Here is a 25,038-nt window from a genome sequence, read left to right on the forward strand (position 1 = left end):
AGTCTGAGACTTCTTAAAAATCATCCAGATAAGAAAATTTGACATCACAATAGGGATTTTTGTTGAAATGGGAAAGAATCCCAAAATAAAATTGTTGGGATAATGGAATGAAAAAATAATTAAAAAGAAAACATGATAAACCTTGATTTTTCTTAATCCTTTCAGTCTTCTGTTTTGTAAAATTAAATGATTTATACCTCAATATGCTTAACTTATTAAAGAATGTAGGAGGTATTAAATCTTAACAAGTTAGACCTCTTACTCACTTTCTTTTTTATTTCCCAAACGTCAGCTAAGCATCTACTCTTTAAAAGGCTCTGTGCTAGTACTGGCAATGCTAAGATAAAGACCCAGCCTATGCCCATACAACTTTAGAAGCAAGGAGCTGCAGTCATACAAGATGTTGAGATGCCCTCTATGACTTACGGGAAAGTAAAAGGATAACCCAGAAAGAAATCTCTACCTGGGGCAGTGTATTGATTTGTTAGGGCTTCCACAACAAAATACCACAGAATGGGTGGCTTAAACAACCGAAATTTATTTTCTCACAGTTCTGGAGGCTGGAAGTCCAAGATGAGGGTTGGTTTCCTCTGAGGCCTCTCTCCTCAGCTGGCAGATGGCCACCCTCTTCACTTGGCTGTCCCTTTGTGTGCATATATCCCTGGTCTCTCCTTTTGTGTCCTAATCTCTTCTTATAAAGACACCAGTCAGATTGGGTTATGGCCCACCCTAATGGCCTCATTTTAATTTAACCAGCTCTTTAAAGACCTCATCTCCAACTACAGTCACATTCTGAGGTACTGGGGTTTATGCCTTCAACATGAATTTTTTGGGGGACACAATTAAGCCCCTAACAGACAGAAATCTAAGGTGTCTTTGCTCTTATCTCAATGCAGGAGAATACAGTGCACAGACAGGTATTCTATGCACATTGTCTCCAGGGAGTTTCTGAGAAATAAGGGTTAACTGCCTTGAGGTATGTCAGGGAGGAGGAAGTTCCCCCACTACCCCTTTGAGTTCTTGTGGTTAGACTAATAAAGTTGGCACAAGACAGATTAACAGGAGAAGAAAGAAATTGTAATTCATGTGCACGGAGGTGTCATAGAAATGGTACCTAAGAAGTAGCCAAAGCAGGCAGCTTTTATACTTTTTAGACAAAGAAACAATAAACTTGTGAGGAATGGACAGGACAAATAAATTTACATTTTGGATAATTCCTTCAATTAGTAAGGAATCTAAACAGAATTTGGGCTTGGGGTAGTAAATTAAAGAAGTAACAAGGTTTGTTTATACAGGCTTCTCTGCCTGAATTCCCTATTTCTGGCTATAAGGGTACCCTTCTACCTCCAGATGCAGGGAGTGCATCTTTCACATGAGAGATTTATTTCCTGCTTTCAGGGAGACCGAAAGGAGGGTCGGAGTGCCCCTCCTGCACTGGCTGTTTCTTAAATAACTTTAATTCAAAATAATCAATATGCCATTGTGGTATATTTGGGGGCAACCTGCCCTAAGCCTTAACAGTTCCCTCCTCTGAAACTTCCCTGGAAGTTTCACATATTAAGAGCTGAACTGGTCACTGTGGAGACAGAGAATGGGTTAGTAGAGCCCTCCATTTCATTGAACCAGTTTCTTAGTTCTGAGAACAGTTCAGTTCAGTTAAATTGTTGTACCTCATTTCAGGAGGCAATGATGCAGATGGGCTCCCAAAGCTAGGTCTATGGTGCAAGCAATATCAGGTATTTACTAAGAGGCATTTCTACGGAAACAAAAGAAAAACAAAGGTTAATGATTGGAGCTGGTTATAAACCAGTTTCTGAACCCAGGGGGCAGTCAGTCAAGAAGATTTCTAGGTGTCAGGTTCGAAGCATCTACTGCAGTTTGAAATGTCTCTGATGATGTCACTGGGTGTTCAGGTTAACTTTCTGAGTGGCTCATACAGCAACTGGCATGAAGATTGTTTAAATATGAGCTGTTGTGGCAATTTCTCTGATGTTTATATCAAGTCGTCTAGCTTCAATGTGCAGGGCTTCAGGAAAAGAACAGTTTTAGTTCTCAATGATTCAAGTCAAAAGGATGGGAGAGGGGAGCAGGTCAAGTTGGCAGAGGAGTAGGACATAGAGCTCACCTTCTCCCCACAGATACATCAAAATAATGAGAGAAAATAGGAAATGTTAGAGAGTTGCAGCCACATATTGGAGGAAACTAGAAAAATTCAGGATCCAGTCCAGTTTAAAGGTAAATGACAAAACCTCAAGGAAAAGTAATAGCACTAGAATCTAATATTCACAAGTGCGTAGTATAGTTTCTATTGAAACAATTTTTCTCTCTAAAATCTCCCTCTTCTCTACCAAAGAAAGCAAAATTAAGACTAATTTGTTTGCAAAATAAGTCTAGACTCAATAAACTTGGCCTGATTATTTATGTTAAGTCCAGCAAGAATAGCAATTAGCCATATAGGCTCTTTTAAATCTGCTTTGCTGGAAGTTTTCATAAGGAATCTCCAGAGTGAAATTTTAATAGCTTCTCAAGGCTAGGAAGCCACACCAAAGACTTGTCGTCAGAGTTCCTTTTATACCTAGAGATTTGGGTGAATTCCTCTCTTCTTGAAGTTCCCCAAATATCCTGAGGCTCCTGTACCTGCCAGGAAGTGGCCTTCCTTACTCACCTGGTAAGGCTGCTGGGAAGCTGCTGGGAACTCTGTCAGCAAAGTCCCAGGCTGTTTTTTCAAGGGGCTTTATGGTTCCATAAAGTCGACCTTAGTTCCTTCAAGCTATCTGGTCATATCTGAGTGTACATGTATCTCTGTCAAATATGGCATTCCAATCAAAGTCTTGGTAATATAACCAATGTTTCCAATTGTGTCCTGCTATAAGAACAGATTCTTATTCAATTGTGCATATAACTATTTTGCCAAGAAAATAAGAATACTCACTGAGACTTTCTGAATTCTGGAGTGATCAGGTAGGGACAAAAAGATAAATGTTTAAATTCTATTTACAAAGGTATAATTTATCAAATTGCTATAAGTGTTAAAAATTTCCTTATATCTGGAAAATGAAAGATTTTAAAAAATCAGTAATATTTCAGACAAAGAAATCATGAAAATTATAATCATATTCATCAGTTCATTCGGTACCATGTTAATTCTTGTTCTGCTTGAGTCCAGTTTTTCCATTAGTTCTACCGATCTTCCCTGAAGACTGTGGGTGATAGGGACAGTGATAATTTCAAGAAGTTTGCAAGGTTTTTGTTAAGGCTTGTCTGATTTGCCCAGGGAAATCTGTGCCTTGATCACTGGATATTTTAAAAGGTATACCCCAAGTGGAGAACACATTTTCTAAACAGTTTATTTGCCACTGTGAGAGAATCAGATTTGCAGCGAGGGAAGGCTTCAACCCATCCAGAAAATATACATACAGTAACAAGATTTTTTTTTTTTTTCTGGTACGCGGGCCTCTCACTGATGTGGCCTCTCCCGTCGCGAAGCACAGGCTCCGGACGCGCAGGCTCAGCGGCCATGGCTCATGGGCCCAGCCACTCCGCGGCATGGGGGATCTTCCCAGACCAGGGCACAAACCCGTGTCCCCTGCATTGGCAGGCGGACTCTCAACCACTGCGCCACCAGGAAAGCCCAATAACAAGAATATTTTGATGACTCACACTAAGTGGCAAATAAATGAAGTCCAGTTGCAGCTGTTCAAAGGGTCCAGCAAAAGGAGGTCTTCAGGCCTCTGGGGGACAAAAATCTTTTTTTTTTTTTTTTTTTTCTTCCCAGGGTTATGGACCTGCCAGGTCAGACATTGCTGGTAAACTTTTTGCACAGTTTTATAGAAATCTTCCTACCAATGTCTATTTATAATTTGAGTTATCTTAAATGGGGGGGGTTTGCCAGAAAGCTGGGAGGAACCAAGGGGCCATCTTGGGTTTCTCATAGCCCCGGCTATTTATTTTATAGCTATTGTTTACCAATTTAATTTCTCCAATTCAGGGGCAGACTGCTGCTATGTTAAACGGACATCAGGATGGCAAAAGTCTGGCGATTAAGGGTCAATTTTTTGGCAGAAGCAAAATGGACTTTATCCACACGTGCCACAATCTTTACAGATTCTTTTTTTGTTGCTGCCTGTGCATAAAAGTCAGCTTCAGTGTTTCCCTGATACTTGGGTTTAGTCCTTTTAGTGTGAGCTTCAATTTTGGTGACAGACAACATTTTATGCCAGGACATATAAGACTTCCAGTAGTTTCACATAATTTCTGGAACACTTATAATACCTACCTATACAAACACAACATAAAAAAGGCTTAACGTTTGTTACTTCTTATTTGACAATGCTTCCCATGTAATTTAACATAACAAATACTCCTAATTAGTTTAATATCTCTCTTTTTATAAGGAAAGAGAACAAATCTTTGAGATATTTCAGAGGCCCTCTGAAATAACTCATATCTCAAAGTTAGTTCTAAGTCAAAAAGACTTCATATAGAATTTGATTTGGGGGAAGCTTGCCAAAAATATCAGAGGCTTTAAAACACTTAGTCAAATAGGTCACTGTGAAACAATGCTTATTTATCCATTTAACCAAAGTAACAAAGACTTCATAGGCAAATATAGAAGGTTATATGGTTCTGAGCAAAATTTCACTCTTTTAACACCCAGAGGACTACGTTTACTTAAGCAATCAAAGACCTGATAAAGATAAGACAAGACACTATATATATTTTTTGGTCAGATTCCTTCAAGGTAAAGAAAAACCTTTCATAATCTCTTCTTATCAAGAGCAGACCAATAGAAAAAAACAAACAAAAAAAAACCTTTGTCCTTTTAACAGAGATAAAACCAAATTCCAATTTTGTACCAGTTTACTTTTGATACTTAAGCTCATTTACTTAATTAAATTGATTCCAATCTTATTTAGTCCTGACCACACATAAAATTCCTTTCCAAAGATTCCTTTTTTCACAAAACTTACAATTTTCTATGTCCATTTTAGTTTGTGCCTTGTTTTCTTTCCTATTTAGAAATAACCAGCCTTACGGAAAATCACTTTCTTTTTCCTTAACAAACACATCTCTGTACCCTATAACTTTTCTTACCCCAAAACATATCCCATTTCTATTGCTATATCGGGTAGCTTTAACCAATATATTAATTAGAATTCTTAATCCTTTGAAATCTTAATTTTTTAGTGAAAATAAAGAAGTAAAAATTCTGAACTGTATTAACATTTTGTGGCTTGGCAAACTTAAAAACACATTTTATAATTTCTAGAAATATATGTTACTTTATAGAATAATCTTTCAATAAAGCATAAGGTATATTTATTAATAAACCCAAACATACTTAGTCTCTGTAGTAAGAGGTAAAAAATATGCAAACTTAGACTTGCTCAGCAGTTAATGTTTTAGTATTTTATCTTATTTGGAAATGACTAAACAGTCAATGAATTCTCATCATTTAATTTAACTTAGCAAAACTCTAAGAGTGTAAATTACCAAAGAGATTTAGGAAACTATTTAGGTAGACAAACCACAAAACAATTATTGTTAAAAAGTTCACCTAAACACTCTTATTTCACACCTATTTAATTCTTTTGTTCTTAAATAATCATACTTAGATTACTCATGAAAATTTCATGAGTCATTAAAGCATTCAGTCATTATCCTAAGGTCTTTTGTCTGTTTTGTTTGTGTGTTTTCTGACAAACATTGCAAAAGAGACATTAGCTAGTAAACCCAGTAGAACAAAAAGTTGTTTTTCTGCATTATATTTTATGCTAACTCTGAAGATATACCCGTATTAATTAAATCAACAAGCTTAAAATTAGCTTTTACAATATTTACTAAAGATTATTCTAGATCATGTGAACGTGAGAAACTTTGGGTTAGTTTTTGTTATATTTTTAACAATTTTTATATAAGTACTAGTTTGTTTAAGCCAATTAGAGCTCTTTTACAAATAACGATTTTGGCAACATAATCTGGAGGTAGAAAGATACCATATTTATAAAGTAGACATATAGACAGACAAAACCAGAGATCTCATAGTTTTCATTTTAAAACTTTAGTCATGAATCAGGTACAATACAAAACTCACTAGTTTATAAATAACAGAATTAATTAAGTGTACTCATTCAGATGGCTAAAGTCTTTTTTTATTTGTGGAGAAGACTTTTAAGATCTGTATTTGCCCTTGACAAGCGATTTTAAGGAGACTGTTCAGGTAAGAGTCTTTTAGCAGTTTGTGTTTGAAGAGGTCCCTTTCCTTCTTTTCTTCTTCTTTTTTTTTTTTTAAGTTCTACAGACTAAGCTAATCCAGACTCATAATTTTAAGGGGCAGGGAAGGAAATGTAAGTTTTCTCCTAGGGAGTTTTGGAGTATATTTGTCTATTATCATAAGCCTTTGAGTAAGCACTATTAATTTTTTTCTTAAGGACAATTTTACTCTAATATCCTGATGATTTATAATATCTACAAGCATTTTAAGAGGGATGGGTGAGGGCTTGGGACGGGTAAAGTTAGGTGCGCTTTGACTTGTTTCTAGAATTGTATTTCTGATTTTATACAGATTTACAAGACAAAGACAGTTGTTTCTATTAGCCGTTGAATATTGGACTCCAGCTGATCTGTGCCCGGATTATTTGTAGGAGGTCCTGGAAAACTACTGAGGAAACAGGGTGATTTTTAAGAGCGGAATTTATGTTGGATTTTTGTTTTAATTTTAATTTCTTTCGTCATAATAAGGAATTTCTTAATATTCATTATAATTTTTTTCCTTTCAATTTGATCCTCCCATAAGTACCAATATGAGAGATGTTTATGACGAGAGCTCTCACAGAATTTTTTCCTTTTAAATACAGCCAATTTATTTATTTATTTATTTTTCTTGTTTTTTATTGGGGTATAGTTGTTTTACAATGTTGTGTTAGTTTCTACTGTACAGTGGAGTCCCTGCTGTGCTATGCAGGTTCTCATTAGTTATCTATTTTATACATAGTAGTGTATATATGTCAATCCCAATCTCCCAATTCATTCCACCCCAATTTCCCCCCTTGGTGTCCATACGTTTGTTTTCTATGTCTATGTCTCTATTTTTGCCTTGCAAACCGGTTCATATGGGAATACAGCCAATTTAAAGGATCCATCATCTGGCCATTGGCAAGTAGGATCTTATATTAATTGCAAACAGCAACTCAAACCAATAAGCATTTTTTTTTTACTGCTTAACCAAAAATGCAAGAGATATATCACAAGAGATTATTTAGCCCTCACGAGATCCAGAAAGTTCATTCCCAGAGTTAGCCTAAAAAAGTAAAAGCCCTTTGTTGCTACAAGTGGTACGAATGGTATAGTGAAAACAATCTCTCTAGTGTCCCACAAAAATGTGGGGCACTCCAGCCATAAACCCATTATTTTATGGCACCAGGCAGGCACTACTGGAATGGGGCTTTTCCAGTACTAACAAGCAATAAAAGTTGAGATGACAAATGCCCCTTATGGGCCAGGACCCCTTATGACAAACTCCTCTGAGAGCTGGCACAACCAGACAATGAGAGTGCTGCTAACTTCATGACTTGGAACCCCAGTCTATTCAACTAACCACCAGATACACCCCAGTAAATGTACCTTCTGGATGACAGACCAGAGAGAATATTCTCACTGGGCAAAATGCCAGGCTCTCAAGACATAAAAGAAGACGGAAGGTAAAACCTCATCTCGTTTTTACATAGAGGAACAACAGCAAAGTTTGTCTAAATAGACGCGGGTCTGGTGACAGCTGTTAACAATCTGTGAGGCTGGCTTGAACAGCAGGCTTAGAGGATCTATGCCTACTGTACTGCCCTATGGTTTTCTCCTTATGACAAATGACACAACATAGACTAAGTAAAACAGTGACCATGTTTGAGAAGAACAGAATCCTAAAGTTTTCCTAAGTCTAAGGAACTAGCTACACAAATATTTTCTCCTGCTAAATTTAGAGAGAAAACAAGGGACTTTCACTACTTTCCCTTCCATCAGAGCTTGAAGGCAGCAATCTGGGAGGCTGACATGGTAAGAAATCTTACCTTCTGCGGCCTTTATCACATGTCCCAGGATCTCTCAGCTGCAGCAGCCTCAGGATGGGAAGCCTCCTGCCTGGCTTGCCAACTGTCAGGGAGGGGGAAATTTACCCCTCTACACCTCTTGAGTTCTTGTGGTTGGACTAATAACAAAATTGACACAAGACAGATTAACAGAAGAAAAAGAAACAAATTGTAATTCATGCACATGGAGGTTTCTTAGAAATGGGACCTAAGAAGTGGCCAAAAAAGGGCAGCTTTTATATTTTTAGATGAAAAAACAATAAAGTTCTGAGGAATGGACAGGACAAATAAACTTACATTTTGAGTGCTCAATTAGTGAAGAATCTAAACAGAATTTGGGCTTGGGGTAGTAAATTAAAGAAGTAACAAGGTTTGTTTACACAGGCTTCTCTGCCTGAATTCCCTATTTCTGGCTATAAGGGTACCCTTCTACCTCCCGATGCAGGGAGTGCATCTTTCACATGAGAGATTTCCTGCTTTCAGAGAGACATAAGGGAGTGTCACACTGTCCCTCCTACGTTGGTCATTTCTTCAGTAACCGTAATATAAGGTAATCAATATGCCTTTGTGGCACATTTTGGGGCAGCCTTGAGCCCCAATGGGTGAGATTCACAGGAGCCACTCTGTTGACACTTTCTGCCTTGAACTGGTAGAGCCAGATCCCAATGCACTAAAAGAGCATTTTAGTTAGGTTATCTTGAGTATAATTTGGCAAATTCTAAGAGAGGGCTAGATTTTGGTGGGGAAGAAACAAAAATAAAAATGGACGTGGTTTAGATAGAAGGGCAGCTGGAAAAGACTGAAAGAGTCAGTGCATAACAAAACTCTAGGAACTTTGAGTTGCATCCAGGTGGGGGGAAAAACCACCTCCACACTAAAATTAAATAATAAATGCTCCAATGCGGACAAGATACTTAATTTCACTTGCTAAAGCAAATTTTTGACTGATTTGGTAGTGTTTTGTCTGAGAGCATTGCATTTTCTCTGACATATGCTGGATTTAAGAAAACATTCCTACATAGGAGGGTGATATTGTCTAGGTAAAAATAGTAACTGCCATTCATGAAACACCCAATATTTGCTAGTCATTTTGATGGGTGCTTTATACACAATATATACATTCCCACAGTCATACAAGATAGGGTTTATCAAACTCAGTTGGCAAATGAAGAACTTGCAATATTCTCGTGTTCACAAGGTTGTGACACAGCTAGACTAGACTCCTGGTCTAAATTTCTGTAGGGCACACACTGTTCCACCACTCCCACCCTGAAGCTGACCTTGCGTATCGTTATTCACTTTTCTTCTCACTACTCCATAGTATATCTCAGGTGATTGAAGAAAAAAAAAAAGTTTGTGCCCAAAGTACTGGATTGGAAGACATAGCCAGGACGATAAGAAAACCAAAATAAATGAAGGATATGAATAATGAAAGGAAGGATATACTATCTGGTAACAATGTGATCATCTATATACGCAGTGTCAGTTAACCTTGAAACATGGGGTCTCACAAAATTATCAGGCTCAGCCCATTTCCTGTAGTATGTAAGCCTTGCAGAACAGAAGTTACATTAGAAGCCAAGTTTGGGTGGTAGAGGAGAAATAATCAACATGTTTTGTTTTCTCTCTGAAAGCTCACCTCCTATGTGAGTCCTCTACCTTGCTCTTCAGCTTCCCCATCTCACATCTTCTGAGACACAGACCGACCGTCCGTAAGATTTACAGTGGAGAGAGTACTCAGAAGTTTGCAGGGATGTGGCACTTCCCAGGAAACCATTCATTAAAGAGACAGGAGCTGAGACGAGGACCTAAATGAACGATGACTGAGGAGAATACCACCCAGTAGTGTAGGGAGTCTTGCAGAGACTTTCCCTAGCCTGATCTTAGACCTATGCCATCAGGCAGCCTCCTGCGAGGAAATTCTCAGGAGGTGAGGACCTTGTAGTAAGGACAGTGGCAGAGGGAAGTTCCCAAGGGTCTGAAAGGAGTATAATTGAGAATCCTGTGTGAAACTGAGGGTGCCCTCCACCCCAGAACAGAGGGGGCGCCAGAGATCGAGGCCCTGTCGGTGGTGAGGTGAGGAGTAGCGCTCACTTCCTCCTAGGGAGCCTGAGGAAGGTGAGAGACTGCCTCCTGCGGCGAGCAGCCTCAGGGGTGAGGACTTCCAGGTTCTAGCAGGAACCGAGTCGAGGTGAGGAGCCTGTATGACGAATGGGAAACATCCCCCACCCCCTGCCTCCCCTCCAAAACCTCGCTCCTCTTCTAAGTCCTGGGAGGCCTTGTGCAGCGCAGTCAGGCTGAGGGAGATTTTGGTCCAGAGGCTTTCAGGGCAATGAGGGCCTTGGTTTACATGGGCAGCCCCAGTTCAGCAAACGGAGGAGAAGATGCTAGCGAGAGTCTGGGTGAGGAAACTTAGGTGGAAAGTCCCAATGAGGCCCTGCTTGCCACTCTCAGAGGACCCAAGCATGGCAGTCAGGTGGAAGGAAGCCTTCCTTTCCTATTTGATAGATCAGGAAGCTGAGGGCCTTGCCCTGAAGGATTTCAAAGACGGAACTCTGAGTGAGGTCTGAGGGGACCTCAACCCCAGAACAGTGAAGTGGCACAGAACTTGTGGCTTCCGTCAAGCCTGGGAAGCCCCACGCAGGGCTATCAGGCTTACTTCTGAGAGGAGGGTCTCAGATGTGAGGGCGTTGGTTTGAGGGGAGGGGCCTCAAGTTAGCAGAGGAAAGCATCCCAAGCATGGCCAGGAGTCAGGATAAGAACCCTATGTGAGGACTGAGGGAATTCCCACCCTGCTGGCAGCCTGTGGTGTCTGTTCAACTGGTGATGTGATGACTGACACTCATTTTCTCCTATGGTATCACGGGGAGGGGAGGGTGGGGGGATGGAGGGAGGTGGGGAATTGGGGGATGGGGGAGGCCGGGGGTGGGGGGTGGGAGGCAGGAAGGCTGAGGGTGGTGGGGAGGCGGGAGGTGGGGGGTGAGAGATTTTGTTTATAAGGGATAGTTTATCCCCCACAGTAGGAGGATTTCCAGATCTTTCCAGTAGTTTAGTTGTCTGGGGGGAACACCCACACCTAGGGTGTAAGAGAATCCATCTCCTATTCTCAGCCTTGGAGACCACTGGCAACTGGGGGAACCCTCATATCCTCCTGGGGTGGGGCGTGTCTCAGGAGACGCTGGCAGGAAGAGAGAAGTCCCAGACTATGCCAAGGGTCAAAGGAAGGGAAAGACTGAAGGGATCACCAATCATTGAATAGATAACAAAAAATCTAGACCCCACCTTTGCATTCAGAACTTGAAGGTTCAGGGCAGGGCTGTCAGGCTGAGGATCACCCTCACTTATTTACATCAAATGTAAGAGAGAAGAGTATAAAGTTAGTATGAATTGCAGCCACCAGTCAGCAGAAGGGAGGTGTACCAGGTACTACCTAGAGAACAGGTGAGTATCCTGAACGACAACTGAGCACCCAAGCAGCCCATGACAGAGAGGGCTCCACACAGCTCTCAGTTGGGTGACCCCTGACAGAGAGAGGGGATAAGGAACCCCTTTACTTCCTCCTCTGGGGTCTCAGGGAAGTGTTGGATTTGGTTTGAGGTGTCAACTTCAAAGCACCAGAATAGAGGGGGCCCTGGACTTGCCAACAGTTGACACGATGATCCTGACTGTAAACTGAGAAGACTGTCACATCCCACAACAGAGGCTTCCGACTGGCAGCCCCGGCTGTTATTCCAGTACACCCCAGGCAGGGCTGGCAGGCTGCAGTCTAAGGTTCTAACATCCTCCACAGGGTTCTCAGGGGACAGGGTGACCAAAACAGAAGCCTTGAGGGGGCCTAGAGCAGTGCCCTCAAGGACCCTGCAGAGGTGGCCTTGGTTAAAGCCAGGGAGGAATCTCCCCACTGAAGGTGCTAATAGCATCTTATTCTCCTCCCTCCAGGTGTCCACATCTTCTGACCTCCTGTCTATACTCCTTCCTGCTGTCCTTGACCATGCCTCAGAGTCAGAAGAGTAAGGCCCATGCTGGTGATGAACGCCACCAGGCCGGAGATGAGACCGAGTTGTGGGGGTGCCCAGGCCATAGCAGCAGCAGAAGAGGAGTCCACTACCACCTCCTCTCCTCAGTGTGGAGGCATTACCCAAAGTCTGCCTACTGCTGGGTCATGTAGCACTGCCCAGGAGCCTCAAAGAGCACCAACTACCACTACTTCTGCAGGCATTTCTTACACGATATCTGATGAAGCTTCCAACAGCCAACATGAGGATAGGGCAAGCGCCTATGAGGTCCCATCCTTCACTGAGAGCTCGGGAACTGTCTTGTTAACCAGGAAAGCTGGGTTGTTGGAGCAGCAGTTCCTTCTGTACAAGTATAAAATGAAACAGCCCATTATGAAGGAAGATATGCTGAAGATTGTCCACCAAAGCTACCACGACCGATTTGCTGAGATTCTCAAGAGAGCCTCTGAGCGCACTGAGATAGTCTTTGCAGTAGATGTGAAGGAAGTCGACTCAACCAGTCACTGCTATGATCTTGTCAGCAAATTGAAACTTCCCAACAATGGGAGGGTGCGTGGTGGAAGGGGGTTACCCAAGACCGGTCTCCTGATGAATCTCCTGGGTATGATCTTCATGAAGGGCAACTGTGCCACTGCGGAAGACATCTGGAAATTCCTGAGTATGATGCGAGTGTATGCTGGAAGGAAACATTTCATCTCTGGGGAGCCCAGGAAGCTCATCACCAAAGATTTAGTGAGGCTGAAGTACCTGGAGTACCGTCAGGTGCCCAACAGTGATCCTCTGCGCTATGAGTTCCTGTGGGGCCCGAGAGCCCGCGCTGAAACCAGCAAGGTGAAAGTCCTGGAATTTTTGGCAAAGGTCAATGACACAGTTCCCAGCGCCTTTCCATCTTATTACAAAGAAGCTTCGCGAGATGAAGAAGAGAAAGCCAGAGCCATGGATGCAGCCAGGGCTGACACTACTGCCAGTCAGTGCACCTTCCAGGGCCATGCCCAGCAATATCTTCCCACCCCTGTTGAAGTCTGAGGTTTTTTATCCCCCAGACAAGAAAATATAACATCACAATAGGGATTATATTCTTGGAAATGTGAAAGAATCCCACAGTAAAAGTTAGGATAATGGAATAGAAAAAAAAGTAAAACATGATCAATCTTAGTTTTCCTTGTTCCTTTTAATCTTTAGCTTTGTAAAAATAATTGATTTATACTCTGAGTTTCTTAGCTTCTTCAAGAAAGAGAAATTAAATCTTAATAAATTACACCTTGTGTTTACTGGCTCTTTTATTCACCAAACATTGAGTATCTGCTCTTTGGAAGGTTCAGTGTTAGTACCGGGGATGCTAAGAAAGAAAATCCAGCCTCTACTCATAGAATTTTAGAGCCTGTGAGTTGCACTCATATGATTAAGATACTGGAATATTCTCTATGACCTATAGGTAAAGTAAAAAGAATGGGTGAGGAGAGGGTGTTCCTTATGATAGCAGTTAAGTGTAAATTTCCTGAGCAAGGCAGTTTGGGACTTTAGGAAACTGCAAGTCCTCAGTGGAATGTAATTTTCATTTCCATTGTGTGGTGGGCTAGTTGAGGTCCTGGAAGTGGTGAGTAGAGGCCAAACCCTCCAACAGTATGCTTCAGAGTTGACAGAAAAAACCCTCTATTAGTCTGCTCAGGTTGCTATAACAATACCACAGACTGGGTGGCTTAAACAACAGCCATTTATTTTTCTCTATGGAAGTTGGGAAGTTCACATTCCTTGTGAGAGCTCTCTTCCTGGCTTGCAGACAGCAACCTTCTCTCTGTCCTCACATGGCAGAGAGAGTGAGTTCTGGTCTCTCTCGCTCTTCTTCTAAGACCACTAATTGCATCATGGGTGCCCCGTCCTCATGACTTCATCTAAACCTAATTACTTCCCCAAGATTTCACCTCCAAATACCATCGTATGGAGGCGGGGTGGGGGTGGGGGCGGTGGTTAGGGCTTCAACATATGAATTTTGCGGGGACACAAACATTCGGTCTATAATGGAAAACTGCTGCTACAAGTTACTTTGGGATTGTGGGTAAACCATAGAAAAATCTCCACCTGGGGCAGGAAAGGAAGGTGTCCTTTGCTCTTGTTCTAGCACAGATTGTGCAAACTAGGTGCTCTACACACATTGTCTCCAGGGAGTTTCTGAAAAATAACGGGGATGTCCCCTTAGGTGAGACGCCAAGAAACCACTGTGCTGAGACTCTTTGCCCCAAACTGAGAGAGCTAGAGTCTGCTCCATTATAAAGGCATTTTAATTAGGTTATCTTGAGTATAGTTTGGCAAACTCTCAAGTGAGGGATAGCTTTTAGACGAGGGTATAATGAATGAAAACAGAGGTGGTTTGGATGGAAGGGCACCTGGAAGGGATGGTAGGACTTGTTCTTTGACACCAATCTAGGAGCTTGAGCTGCATCCAGCTGGGGAAAACAACTCCACATCTGAATTAAATGATAAACACTCTAATTGGGAACGTTAGTTTCACCAACTAGAGAGAATTTTTGGTCGATTCAGTGTTCTTTTTTTAAGAATATTGTATATTGTTTGAAATTTTCTGGATTAAAAAAAATTCCAAGGGAGGTGAATTTTGATAATCTGAGATCAAAATAATATTAATAACTGCTATTCTTTAAACAGTGGGTGATATTTGCTAGTCCTCTTGCCATGTGGTATATATAGTACATACATTGCAACAGTCTTATAAGATAGGGCTTACCAAACTTGGCAGATGAAGAACTCACAATTTTTTCAAGTTCACAAGACTGGTTATTAGCAGAGCTGGGAATAGACCCCTGGTCTGAATTTGTCTAGAGGCCACACTGTTACACTGCTCCCAGCCTGAGGCAGACCTGTCTCTTAATTCACTTTTCTTTGCACTATTCCAAAATATCTCAAGCAATAAAAAGGCACTTGTAGCCAAAGTGCTAAAAGCAGGCCTACTGAAGGGAAGAGTAAACATGAGAATAAATCAATATTTGGGGATTGTCCCTGGGTTTCATTTTCCTAGGATCTTACTGAGAGCTAACTGTCTAGAAGCTGGTATTTTGTCCAGCTCCAGTTCTTTCTACCATTACAGCAGCCTTCTCCCGGGACTTCCCCAGTGTGTCCTTCTTCCAACTCTGGAACCTGACCTGCTGACCAGCTCTTCTCTGCGGCTCCTCTAAGGGCTACACTCTGCTCTCAGTGGAGCAGACAGCCCCTATCCCCTGCTGTCTCCCTGACTTAGAGCATCCCAACTCCCTGGAGATCACTTCCTTCACCATGGATGTGTATCATCTTTATTTTCCTGTTTATGTGGTTATTTGGAGATTTTCATTTCTTTTTCTCATTGTCTCTCTGTATCTCTGTCTCTTTGTCTCTCTTTTCATTATTTTTCAAATGTCGTCTCTATTAATAGATGGTTTAAATAGCTTCTGAGTATAAGTTTGTGAATCACTTGTTTATACATTTACTGCTGTGTATCAAGTTTGCAAGGAGTTTTTATATTTTGTGAATCAAATTGGGAAACATTCACTCTTATTTTTGATCTGGAATAGGGTAACATGGCATTGGAATAGGTGTTACTTTAGAAAAGTGAAATAAGTCAGTAGTAAAATTGTTGGCATCAAGAAATAGAGCAAAATAAAGTAAAAGATTACCAATTCATCTCTTCCTTATCTTTAGTCTGTTATTCAGTAAAAATTAAATGACACATACCTGGATTTGTTTAGCTTAAGAATTTAGGAGAAATTAAATCTTAATAAATTAGATAATATGCTCCCTGGCTTATTTATTCCCTTAACATTAATTGGGCATCTGCTCTTTGGAATACATTGTGTTATTTCTGGGGATGCTAGGATCTTTGTGTCTAGCAGCAGTAATCTTACAAGGAAGATGGTAAGATATATGGTAAACCAGAGAGACAACTAAAGAGAGTGAGGGAGTTGAGGTCCAGATAAACGCAGTTTAAATGCTCCAAGGTACATCCATTTGGGAAACTGCAAGTTCTTCAGATTAAAGTTTAACTTTAGCTATGTCATGTGGAGTTAAGTGGGAGTGAGGAACAAGGGCCAGCTCTTCACATGGTGTGTCTCAGAGTTGAGAGACTTAAGCTTGGAGGGCAAAATGACTTTTGAATCCTGGATAAACTAGAAAGAAACTCTCCATTGGCAGAGGTAAGATAGGTATTCTGGGCCCTTTTCCATTACATTTGAACACAGTTTGCAAAGTAATTGTTACACCTGTATCTCATGTCCACACAAAAACCTGCACAATTTTTGATAAGCTGTACTTTCATTTCATTTAGTTCAAAATATTTTTTTCAAATTTCTCTTGAGATTTCTTCTTATACTCATGTGTTGTTTAGAAGTGTTTTGTTTAAACTCCATGGTTTGGGGATTTTCCAGTTATCTGTTATTCATTTCTAGTTTAATTCCATTACTGTCTGAGACAGAAATTGTGTGATTTCTAGTCTTTTAAATTTGTGAAGATATAGTTTATGGCCCAGAATGTAGTCTATACTGGTGAATGCTCCGTGTGAGCTTGAGAAGTATGTGTCTTCTGCAGTTGGATGAAGCAGTCTATAGATGTCACTTATGTCCAGTTGATAAGTGATGTTGATGAGTTCAACTATGTCCTTACTGATTTTCTGCCTGCTGGTTCTGTCCATTTCTGATAGAGGGGCACAGAATTCTCCAACTATAATATTGGATTCACCTATTTCTCCTTACAGTTCCATCAATTTTTGCCTCACACGTTTTGATGTTCTCATTAGGCAAATACACATTAAGGATTGTTATGCCTTCTTAGAGATTTGACACCTTTATCATTATGTAATTCCCTTCTTAATCCCTGATAACTTTCTGTGCCCTGAACTCTGCTCTGTCTGAAATCAATATAGCCACTCCCACTTTATTATGATTAATGTTAGCAGGGTATATCCCTCTTCATTCCTTTACTTTTAATCTATGTGTAGCTTTGTATTTAAAATGGGTTTCTTTCTCTAAACAACATATAGTTGGGATTTGTTTTTTGATCCACGCTGAAAATCTCTGCCTTTTTTTTTTTTTCTGCCTTTTAATTGGTGTTTTTAGACTGCTGATATTCAAAGTAATTATTGATGTGAATGGGTTAATATCTACCATATTTGTTACTGTTTTCTATTTGCTGCCCTTTTTTCTCTTATTTTTGTTTTATACTTTTTCCACCTTTTGTGATTTTTATGTTAATTAACTTTATTGGGGGAATCATTTCACAATGTACATGTATATCAAAACATCACATTTCACACCTTAAATGTATGTTTGTCATTCATACCTCAATGAAACTGGAAAATATTAGTTGAGCATTTTATGTGATTCCATTTTCTATCCTTTATCGTATCAATTATTTTTTAAAATTTCTTTTCAGTGGTTGCCCTAGTTTTCAGTATACATTTACACCAAATCCAAGTTCACTTTGCAATAACACTACATCACTTTACAGATAGTGTAAGTAGCTTATAATCACAAAGTATTCCTAATTTTTCCCTCCTGTCCCTTGTATTATTTCTATTATTCATTTCACTTATACATAGGCCATAATCATCAAATACATGGTTGTAATTATTGTTTTGAACTGATATCTGTTAGATCAATTATGAATAAGAAAAATATAAGTTTTCTTTCACTCTCATTTATTCTTTCTCTAATTCTCTTCTCTTTATATGGATTCTACATCATTTTCCTTCTTTGTGAAGGACCTCTTTTATTTCTTTCAAGGTCAATCTACTAGCAACAAATTCCCTCAATTTTTGTTTGTCTGAGAAAGTCTTAATTTGTTCTTCACTTTTGAAGGATAATTTTGCAGGACAGAGAAATCCTCTATTTTTCCTCTCAACACTTTAAATATTTCACTCCACTCTTTCCTTGTTTGTGTGGTTTCTGAGGAATAGTCAGATGTAATTCTTATCTTTGCTCTTCTACAGATAGGTTGTTTTTCCTCTGGCTTCTTTTAAAATTTCTCTTTATCTTTGATTTTCTCCAGTTTGATGTGTGGGTTTTTCTGACACTACCAAGCAGTTCTCCAATTCTCAGTGGACAGTGACTGGCTGCCCTACAAATTTAACTCAATTCTGACACTATCTACCTGGAGAATGCATCACATCCCCCAGGTTAAAGATTCAGTCCCACATGACTGAATCTACTTCATATGCCAATCACAAGTCCCAGTTTGCTACCTGTACTTCTGACCTACTAGCTACGAAGTTCACAAGTGATTCTCAGTGCCACGCCCCTCTTAAACTGGACGGGATGGCTCCATGGAACTGGAATTGTTTATTTCCCTTGTCCCACATGGAAGGATAGAGAAGGCTAAAGTTGGGTATTTTATTTCTCCCAGATCAGTTGGGCTCTGATAAAACTCCAATAGATTAGTGTCTGATAATATAGTTTCTTCTGAGGGGAGGCATTGTTACGAAAAGAATGCTCTGGCATATGTCAAATGATTACTTTTCCCTCCCTTTGCAGGAAACCCAAAGGGATTTCTTTTCTAGTCTTCACTGTGACAATCTGGTAGAGCTCCTGGAGGTAAAATTCACAACAATGTAGAGAGGTTTGTTTTTTTTTTTTTAAGATTTAATTGTATTTATTTTTGGCTGCGTTGGATCTTTGTTGCTGCATGCGGGTAGTTGCGGCAAGTGGGGGCTACTCTTCGTTTCAGTGCATGAGCTTCTGCTTGCGGTGGCTTCTCTTGTTGCAGAGCACGGGCTTTAGGCACATGGGCTTCAGTAGCTGCGGCACTCGGGCTCAGTAGTTGTGGCACGCAGGCTCTAGAGCGCAGCCTCTGTAGTTGTGGCCACAGGCTTAGTTGCTCCATGGCATGTGGGATCTTCCCGGATCAGGGCTTCAACCCGTGTCCCCTGCATTGGCAGGTGTATTCTTATCTACTGCACCACCAGGGAAGTCCCTGTAGAGAGGTTTTAACTCTCAGACTTTTCCACAATGAGCTGCCAAGAAATTTTTCCATTACAGTTCAGGTTTTCCTACCCTGGCACGGTTCCCATGGAGGTTTCTGCTCTGGTAAGTTCTGATCCTCTGTATTGACCTATCTGCTTTCCAATTAGAGGGGCAGCAGTTTGCTCTGTGGTCTAACCTCTCTGGCAGATCTAACAAAATTTATTGATTTTTTAGTTTTTTATTTGCTGTTAGGATGGAATGACGACTTCTAAGCTCCTCACATGTCAGACAGGAAACTGTAACTTTATTATTTCTTCAGTTATTCTTTCTGCCCCTTTCTCTCCTCTGAGACTCCTATTATATGTATGCTTTCATAATTGATGATGTTCTACAGGTCTTTTAGGCACTGTTCATTTTTCTTATTTTGTTCTTTCTGTTCCTGAGATTATATAATCTCAATTGACCTATCTTCAGGTTTATTGAGTCTTTCTTTGGCCTGCTCAGATCCCCTACTGAATCCCTCTAGTGTATTTTTTATTTCTGTTATTGTACTTCTCAACTCCAGAATTTCTATTTTGTTCATTTTAATAATTTCTAAATCTTGGTTTATATTCTTTATTTGGGGAGACATAATTCTCACAGTTCCTTGTTCCTGGTTTCCCTTATCTCTTTGATAATATTTAAATAGTTGATTTAAGTTCTTTGTCTAGTAAGTTCAATGTACGGGTTTCTTCCTGTACAGTTTCTATTAATTTCCTTTTTTCCATACTTTTCATTGCATACCTCATTTTTTTTGAAAACTAGACATTTTGAATATTATGTCAACTTTGAAATCAGATTCTTCCCCCATTCATGGCTTAGTTTTGCTTCTTGCTGTGGTTTCTGTTTGTTTGCTTCATTAATTTTCTGAACTTTTTAAGATATGTGTTCTTTGTAATGAGTGGTCACTGACATCTCTGTTCAATTAGGTTATTGGTCAGCTAGTGATTTGACAGAGATTTCCTTAATGCCTGGAATAAAAAATATAAAACACCTCCATTCTTTGCAGATGGGCTCTATATGTTTGTGTTGGAGCATGCCTTCTACAGTCAGTTGGGCAATTTACAACTTTGCCTATACTTCTGCTTGCACGGAGCCGAACTGTGAGCCTGAGGTGAGAGATTAGGGCCTTTCAGGTATATTTTTTAGCATTAACTAGTCCTGGGCATTCATATGATCTTCTAGATTCCCAGGAATATGTGGTAGCTTTTCAAAGCTCCTTTCCCCCAAAGCATCTCACTCTTTAACCTTTCTTCCCATGCTTTTTGGTTTGCCTAAGACTTGTTCCAACTGTTATCCTTCAGGCATCAGTGGCTTATCTTTAAATGTTTTTGACAAACAGTGCACAGAAAAATGCCTTCTCCCTGGGAAAGTTTAGAGTTTAGAGAAATAAAAGGAGTCCTTTGAACTCATCCTTCAGGGAGCCATTAGATAGGCCAAAACAACCACAATTTCCTGAGAACAGGTCCGTTTTGCTCTCTCTAGCATGAGGAACCCATATCTGGAAAGCTGGCTCCCTTCCTTAAGGCCAGTACTCATTGGAGGAGCCAGGTAAGAGGTAGGTGAAAATTCCATGAAGTTCTCTTATCAAGATTCAGCTCCCTTGCCTTTTCTTTTTCCTGGTCAATTTTTTAAATTGAAGTATAGTTGATTTACAATGTTGTACAATGTTGTACTTCCTGGTGTACAGCAAAAGGATGCAGTTATACATATATATATATTCTTTTTCATATTCTTTTCCATTATGGTTTATTACAGGATACTGAATATAGTTCTCTGTGCTATACAGTAGGACCTTGTTGTTTATCTATTTTATATATAGTAGTTTGTATCTGCTAATCCCAAACTCCTAATTTATCCCTCCCTCACCCCCCTTTCCCCTTTGGTAACCATAAGTTTGTTTTCTATGTCTGTGGGTCTGTTTTGTAAATAAGTTCATTTGGGTTATATTTTAGATTCCACATATAAGTGATATCATATAGTATTTGTCTTTCTCTTTCTGACTTATTTCACTTAGTATGATAATCTCTAGTTGCATCCATGTTGCTGCAAATGGCATTATTTCATTTTTTACAGCTGAATAGTATTCCATTGTATATATGTACCACATATTCTTTATCCAGTCACCTGTCAATGGACATTTAGGTTGTTTCCATGTCTTGGCTATTGTGAATAGTGCTGCTATAACCATCGGGGTGCATGTACCTTTTTGAATTAGAGTTTTCCCTGGATATATGCCCAGGAGTGGGATTGCTAGATCATATGGCAACTCTATTTTTAGTTTTTTAAGGAACCTCCATACTGTTTTCCATGTGGCTGCACCAATTCACATTCCCACCAACAATGTAGGAGAGTTCCGTTTTCTCCACACCCTCTCCAGCATCTGTTATTTGTAGACTCTTTAATGGTGGCCATTCTGACTGCTGTGAGGTGGTACCTCATTGTAGTTTTGATTTGCATTTCTCTAATAATTAGCAATGTTGAGCATCTTTTCATGTGCCTATTGGTCATCTGTATGTCTTCTTTGGAGAAATGTCTATTTAGGTCTTCTGCCCATTTTCTGATTGGGTTTTTTGGTTTTATGTTATTGAATTGTATGAGCTGTATGTATATTTTGGAAATTAAGCCTTTGTTGGTTGCATTATTTGCAAATATTTTCTCCAAGTCCGTATGTTGTCTTTTTGTTTTGTTTATCGTTTCCTTTGCTGTGCAAAAGCATCTAAGTTTGATTAGGTTCCATTTGTTTAGTTTTCCTTTTATTTCTATTGCCTTGGGAGACTGACCTAAGAAAACATTGGTACGACTATGTCACAGAATGTTTTGCCTATGTTCTCTTCTAGGAGTCTTATGGTGTCATATCTTATCTTTAAGTCATTAAGCCATTTTGAATTTATTTTTGGGTATGGTATGGGGGTGTGTTCTAATTTCATTGATTTACATGCAGCTGTCCAGCTTTCCCAACACCACTCACTGAAGAGACTGTCTTTTCTCCATAGTATATTCTTGCCTCTTTTGTCGAAGATTAATTGACATAGGTGGGTGGGTTCATTTCTGGGCTCTCTGTTCTCTTCCATTGATCCATATATCTGTTTTTGTACCAATACCACACTGTTTTGATTACTGTAGCTTTGCAGTACTGTCTGAAGCCTGGGAGGGTTATGTGTCCTGCTTTATTCTCTTTCCTAAGGATTGCTTTGGCAATTCTGGGTCTTTTATGGTTCCATATAAATTTTAGGATTATTTGTTCTAGTTCTGTGAAAAATGTCAAGGGTAATTTGATAGAGATCACATTAAATCTATAGATTGCTTTAGGTAGTATGGCCATTAAAACAATATTAATTCTTCCAGTCTAAGTCAGCTCCCTTTTTAAATTAAGTAGTCTCCTCAGTTGTTGTAAAACTATGATTAATTTTTAGAGTTTTAATAAAGTTTATTCTGACAGTTTTTGCCAGTTTATTAGATGTTTTTGTTTCAGAATAGTGTTCTGGAATTCTCTACTCCACCATTTTCACGGAATTTACTCCATTCCCCTATTTTTAAGGTGAAACAATCTTAAGTTCTATGATTGTGAAGTGTTTTTTATAATATAAACATTTTCTTCTGCATGTTTGAAGTGAGAATGGTGAAAGGCTTATATACTACTGGCTCAAGAAAAAAAAAGTTGCTGAATATCATTGGGTATATATAATAGGATGTTAAACAACTTAATAGTAAAGACTTTAATGATTAATTTTTAGTTTTCTCAGCATTCTGGTCTCAATGAATTAACCCTTTAAAAGCTAAAAATTGTTTAAAAACAAGTACTTTCTTCAACAATACTGTTAAATCATATAGTACTTTTTAAGTACATTTTTTCCTAAGATCATAAATTGTTTTCTGTGAGTTAGTTTTTCCATTACTTTTAACATTTCTGAATTAGTGAGGCAAATTTTTTTTCATACAGACACAATTTAAATGCATAGCTAAGTGGTTTGCAAAATATCACACAGAATTGGTAATGACATTAATATTATAAAATGGATCTACAATTGCATAGCCTAAAGAATGATGAAATCATTAATTTTCCTTGGAAAGCTATAGATACACCTACAGTGTGACCAAGGACAGGTTATGTAAATAAAGTAACCTATCCACAATGTCACACATGTTAATTGTTAGAATATTTTAAAATAATGATTTCAAAAAACGGAAATATATAAACTATTTCAGCATGTTGGGCTCCATGTCAGATAATAAAATAGTAATACCCATTCTTACAAAGAATGTATATAGTGATTACTGACAGAAGGCCCATGAGAATTAATACGTACAATTGCTTCTCTCACTGCATGAAAAGTTTGTGGAAACTGAAATTTAAATCATAGTGCTAAAATACGGCATGGGTCCAAGGCACCTGCTATCCATGAATACAATACTGATCTTGAGGCAATATTTGGAAAATTTAAAAGTTTGGCATTTAAGTATTATAGGGATAGCACACATTATAGCAAGATTTTTTAAAACAATTAAATGTGACTACTTCATGATATGGTCCAATGGTGTATAAAATTTCTTCTAGAGAAACAAAGAATGCTTTTGGACCAATGCATAAAACAGAAACTAAAATTTCCTCCTTTGCCTGCCAGTCATGTGATCATACTTATTAAACAGTCTTTCAAACTCTCAAAATACTCTTTCTTTTTTAGTTTTTACAAATGGGGAGTTATTCATTTTGCAAATAAGAGATATCCATTTTTTGATTTGCTGTTGGTCCAGCATAAATTCTTATATATAGTGAGGGGAGGGGGATTCTTAAATTGAAGGAAACTAAGTAAATTTCTTAACTCAACAAAATCTTTAAAATAATATGCCACACTATTCTTTACAAAATGAAAGTATCACATTATATAACATTATTTTGTCAAGCCATACCAAACATAGAGCACAAATTATACTTATGTAGATTAAAATGATTATACTTACCTATAACTGAGTTAAAATTTTAATCTGAGTACCACTTCACCAGTCAGAATGACCATCATTAAAAAGTCTACAGGGGGGCTTCTCTGGTGGCACAGTGGTTAAGAATCCACCTGCTAATGCAGGGGACACGGGTTTGAGCCCTGGTCCAGGAAGATCCCACATGCCATGGAGCAACTAAGCCCGCGAGCCACAACTACTGAGCCCATGTGTCACAACTACTGAAGCCCACGCACCTAGAGCTTGTGCTCCGCAACGAGAAGCCACTGCAGTGAGAAGCCCATGCACTGCAACGAAGAGTAGCGCCTGCTCGTCGCAACTAGAGAAAGCTTGTGAGCAGCAATGAAGACCCAACACAGCCAAAAATAAATAAATAAAATAAATAAATTTATTTTTTAAAAAAAGTCTACAGGGACTTCCCTGGTGGCCCAGTGGTTAAGACTCTGAACTCCCAATGCAGGGGGCCTGGGTTCGATATCTGCTCAGGGAACTAGATCCCACATGCATGCCGCAACTAAGAGTTCGCATGCTGCAACTAAAGATCCTACATGCAGCAACTAAAAGAGTCATGTACCAGAATGTTCATTGCAGCTCTATTTACGATAGCGAGGACATGGAAGCAACCTAAGTGTCCATCAACAGATGAATGGATAAAGATGATGTGGCACATATATACAATGGAATATTACTCAGCCATAAAAAGGAACGAAACTGAGGTATTTGTAGCACAGTGGATGGACCCAGAGACTGTCATACAGAGTGAAGTAAGTCAGAAAGAGAAAAAGAAATACCATCTGCTAACACATATATATGGAACCTTAAAAAAAAAAAGGTCATGAAGAACCTAGGGGCAAGATGGGAATAAAGATGCAGACCTACTAGGGAATGGACTTGAGGATATGGGGAGGGGGAAGGGTAAGCTGGGACAAAGTGAGAGCGTGGCATGGACATATATACACTACCAAACATAAAATAGATAGCTAGTGGGTAGCAGCTGCATAGCAC

At 39.4% G+C, this 25,038-nt stretch overlaps 1 protein-coding gene across 1 annotated transcript; it reads left to right on the forward strand.

Annotated features, from left to right (window-relative positions):
* The first annotated feature begins 12,072 nt into the window (after positions 1 to 12,072).
* Positions 12,073 to 13,123, forward strand: LOC116747021 (melanoma-associated antigen B5-like). Its single transcript, XM_032618863.1, is given in 2 exon segments — positions 12,073 to 12,140; positions 12,142 to 13,123. Coding segments are annotated over 2 exon segments (1,050 nt in total).
* The last annotated feature ends 11,915 nt before the right edge of the window (positions 13,124 to 25,038 follow it).

Source organism: Phocoena sinus, chromosome X (genome assembly GCF_008692025.1).
Source record: "Phocoena sinus isolate mPhoSin1 chromosome X, mPhoSin1.pri, whole genome shotgun sequence".
NCBI classification, from domain to species: Eukaryota; Metazoa; Chordata; class Mammalia; order Artiodactyla; family Phocoenidae; genus Phocoena; species Phocoena sinus.